This window comes from Camellia sinensis, chromosome 12 (genome assembly GCF_055761805.1).
Source record: "Camellia sinensis isolate YWXY chromosome 12, ASM5576180v1, whole genome shotgun sequence".
Lineage (NCBI taxonomy): Eukaryota > Viridiplantae > Streptophyta > Magnoliopsida > Ericales > Theaceae > Camellia > Camellia sinensis.
This window is the reverse complement of record NC_138972.1, coordinates 147,458,169-147,462,119: the sequence shown is the minus strand read 5'-3', so window position 1 is coordinate 147,462,119 and position 3,951 is coordinate 147,458,169. Positions and strand designations below refer to the sequence as shown.

General features: G+C 36.3%; 1 protein-coding gene across 1 annotated transcript; it reads left to right on the top strand.

The window, feature by feature from the left end:
- Window positions 1-1,507: 1,507 nt before the first annotated feature.
- On the top strand, window positions 1,508-3,688 carry LOC114302901 (protein FAR-RED IMPAIRED RESPONSE 1-like). The gene is made up of 6 exons (XM_082897363.1): window positions 1,508-1,623; window positions 1,766-2,006; window positions 2,055-2,317; window positions 2,431-3,295; window positions 3,382-3,513; window positions 3,620-3,688. The coding sequence occupies exons 1-6, from the start codon at window positions 1,508-1,510 to the stop codon at window positions 3,686-3,688; spliced, it is 1,686 nt and encodes a 561-aa protein (XP_082753489.1).
- Window positions 3,689-3,951: the final 263 nt, after the last annotated feature.

Sequence of the window (3,951 nt, the reverse complement as noted above, 5' to 3'; positions counted from 1 at the left end):
TGAAAGCTGAATGAAACAAAAGAATGCCAAAAGATAGAAGCCAGAGTATGAATTGAAAATGGTTGCCATTACTAAAATTTTGAGAGAAAGAGAGATAGTGGTGATGATTAAATGTCTGAACCATTTAAATAGCTACCTAGGCAGAGGGTGACAGAGGAGAAAGCGTCCGGATCCTCTAGAGTAACTCTCTAGAGTGATCTTCTAAAGTGGATGATCGGACGGTTCAGAATAGTCCTGAGGATTTTCAAAAAAAAAAAAAAAAACATTTTTTCCCGATTTCAAAATTCCCCCCAGGCTGAAGAATATCATTCCAGCGGGAAGAAGCAGACCTACGAAAGAAGGAGAGAGGGAAGAAAAGTTACAGAACAGGTCGCCCCGCCGTGCATCCCGTCACCCCCCCGCTGTCGCCGCCATCGTGTATCCCGTTGAACTCCACAGAACAGTGCATCCCGTTGAACTCCACAGAACAGTGCATCCCGTTGAACTCCATAGAACAGAACAGGTACAAAGATCTTCTCTTTCCATAAATCTATGTATGTATATATGTATATATGTCAACAGTGGTGAATGATGTAGAATGTATCTGAGCTATTTGTGTTCTTATCATCAACTGCAACCTGCAAAACTAGTAGAACCCATGTCAAGATTTGTAAAAAATAGGTCAGATATGTATATATGTCATCTATTGTTTTTTTAAATTGTATTTTATGCCCGTATCTTTACTATAAGATGTTTGGTCTGCATTGTGGGACTTCAACCTTGCACCTAACAAACTTCCAGATTTGTTTATCTTCCAGATTTCATTTTAGTTTATTTTTAGTTTATCTCATTCCAAAATGTCAAGTGTTTTTTAGTTTATCTGTAGATTTGATTTGATTAATTTTTATTTTTATTTTATTTTTTTCTTTGCAATTACTGGAAGTTTCTTGATCTGTCTAAATTGAAAAGGATTAGCCTTAAATTAAAGCTTTGGTGATGTATAGTTGATGAGAAGTAACCTCACAGTTGAAAATCAATTATTAATTTAGGAAGTGTCTATTGTGCTTGTTTTTCCTTTTGTCAATTTGGTTTCTAATTAAATGTGAGGAAGAAGAAGAAACTTAAAATGTTTATTATTAGAGTATTTTCTATTTAAGGCCCAAGGAAATACAAATTAAACTAAGCATATGATCAGTCTTTTTAGTTTTGTTGCACTTATTTTCCTTTGAACTCTTAGTTAGCAAACATGGGATTTCAGATTATAGAAAATGACTAGTTAGAAATATGGAAAGGTAGCTGATGCTTTACTAGTGAATTTATCTGCTTCATTTCTTATTTGGCCTGATATGGTCTAGTAATTATTGATCATAAGAGTGTAAAAATTATTAATTAGTAGAATTGTTCCTTGTTTGTTTATATATATTCAGGTGGTACGTTTGTTATTCGTTAATTATCTTATTCGGTTTGTATACAGTTTTTATGCTAATATTGAGCACTTCTTTATTTTTAAGTGACTTGGCACATTGATATGGAACCTAACAATCATGAGAATGACGGGGGTGAGTGTGATTGGAAGCCTAGAGTTTGCATGACATTTGATACAGAACAAGAAGCATATGATTTCTATAATACTTATGGAGGAAGGTTGGGCTTTAGTATTTTGGGCCGATGCTCAGATGATCATGGATTATGGGCAATTTGGTGATGTTATCACTTTCGACACTACTTACAAGTTAAATAGTGCACATAGACCATTTGCGTCTTTTGTTGGATAAAACCATCATAGGGAAACTGTGGTATTTGGTGCAGCTTTGATGTATGATGAGACCACCGATTCTTTCGTATGGCTTTTTAGAAGATTCTTGGAGGCAATGTCAAGTAAGGCTCCAAAAACAATTTTTACGGATCAGGATGCTGCAATGGCTAAGGCCATACCTATTGTCATGCCTAACACAACCCACCGCCTTCGCACTTGGCATTTGATGCAAAATGCATTAAGGCATGCAAATTCTATCTTCAAGGATAAGGCAATGGAGGATAAGGGGATGAAGAGTGTTTTATACACGTTTATGTAGGACATTGAGGATGAGGAAGAGTTTATGTTAAAATGGGAGGAAATGCTTGACAAGTATGAAGTAACAGATAATCATTGGTTGAAGTTAACATTTGGGGTAAAGGAAAAATGGGGTTGGCCATATGTTAGAAATGCATGGGGTGCGGGCATGAGTAGCACCCAACTTAGTGAATCCTTTAATGCTTTCTTGAAGGATTTCATTCAGTCTGATCATAACTTAATGCAATTTTTCATGCATTTTGATCGAGTTCTGTCTGAGAAAAGGTACAAAGAGTTACAAGCTGAATATGCTCTATGCCAAAAGTTGCCCAGGGTGAATATTAAAGTGAAGATTATGGAGCAAGCTGCAGCTGTTTACACAAATAAAATTTTTGAAGAATTTCAGATGAGTATGTCAAGTCCCTTGAAGTCAACATTGAAGAAATTGAAAATGATGGTGAGAGTACCGTTTATACGGTTCTTGATAGTGATGGTATAAAGGTGAGGAAGGTGAGGCAAGAGTGTGATGATTCGGTCACTTGCAATTGTAGGAAGTTTGAAATGAAGGGCATTTTGTGTAGTCATTGTTTGAAGATCCTTAGAGAAAGACTCAATTTGAAAGAGATTCCTTCACAATATATTCTGAAGAGATGGACTAAAAAAGCAAGATCTGAAAATGTCAAAGATAGGTGTGGGAATGATATTCAGGTTGATGTAAGATTGCATCAAACTTCACGTTATAGGTCATTGATGGCAATATTCAGATCAGTAGCGTGTAGAGCTTCTGAAAGTGAGGAAACATATAATTTGACGGTCGAGAAAGCGGATGAATTAATTGCAGACATTGAAACCATGTTAAGCGCAAAATTCAATATGCCTTGTTCAGATACTATTCAACAAGAAAGCCCCCCCAACACATGCCCCGAAAGCTTTGAAGTGGATGGTGTAGTAGATAAAAATGTAGTCCAAGCAAAAGGACTCAAGAGAAAAGAGTGCACTAGCAAGGGACGAAGGCGGACAAAAGGTGGTTTGGAGCTTGCGTTGGCAAAGAAAAATAAAACAAGTTCACATAATGCTTCTCAAACTTCCATGTCTGTTACTCCTCAAACTGCTCCCTTATTTTCGGCAAGTGCTCCTGAAGCACCTCCGTTAATTCCTCAGTCGGCTCCTTTATTTTCAAGTGTTCCTCAACTTCCTCCATTCTCGCCAAGTGTTCCTCAAGTTAGAGCTTCTCCGTCTCAATTTATGTATCCCGCCTATGATGTAAGTTAGTTTAATAAAAAGTTTTAGTACGGATTTGTAGCTGACTATTATCATTTTAGATTGATATGTGTTTGTTATTGTTGCAGCCAAGTTTTCTTCATCACAATATGCATTTTTCCATGCCATCGATGTATTCCGTCCATGGAACCTATCAAGCATTGCTTAACAATGCAAGTAGTTATCACTCGCAAGCTTCAAATAGTCCCACATGTAGTGAAGTAATTTTTTTTTCACCTTTCCTCTTTTATTTTGTCATTCATTCATGTAAAGTTCCATTTTATTTTATGGTTCCTTTGATGTAATGTTATTTTATTTTTTTTGTAGGTACTATATGGTCGTGGTCGTGGGCGTGGCCGTGGGCATGGGGATGTGGATCACACGCCAACATCTTAGCGTTATTTTGTTTTGGGAATTTTTGTGAATTTTTTGTTGGATATGTAATATTCAAACTTGTCATCAAACTATTGCTAAAAATTTTCTGTTCAAATTACTCAGTAAATGTTGCTGAAACTTCCCTTCAAATGTTGAAATTTTGATTAATTTTTGAAATATTGAAATGCTGAAATTTTCTGTTCAAATGTTGAAATGTTCCTGCTGGCAGCATTCCTTGGGTGCAGTTTGTTAATTGGGCTTGGCTGGAATTTATTCTTCATGCA

What these genes read in the sequence shown, in the direction of transcription:
- LOC114302901 (XM_082897363.1), top strand. Translation starts at nt 1,508, where the DNA reads ATGGAACCTAACAATCATGAGAATGACGGGGGTGAGTGTGATTGGAAG. An exon ending in ATTCTATCTTCAAGGATAAG is followed by an intron (nt 2,007 to 2,054) that starts GCAATGGAGGAT and finishes ACGTTTATGTAG; the next exon opens with GACATTGAGGATGAGGAAGA. An exon ending in TTATGTATCCCGCCTATGAT is followed by an intron (nt 3,296 to 3,381) that starts GTAAGTTAGTTT and finishes TTATTGTTGCAG; the next exon opens with CCAAGTTTTCTTCATCACAA.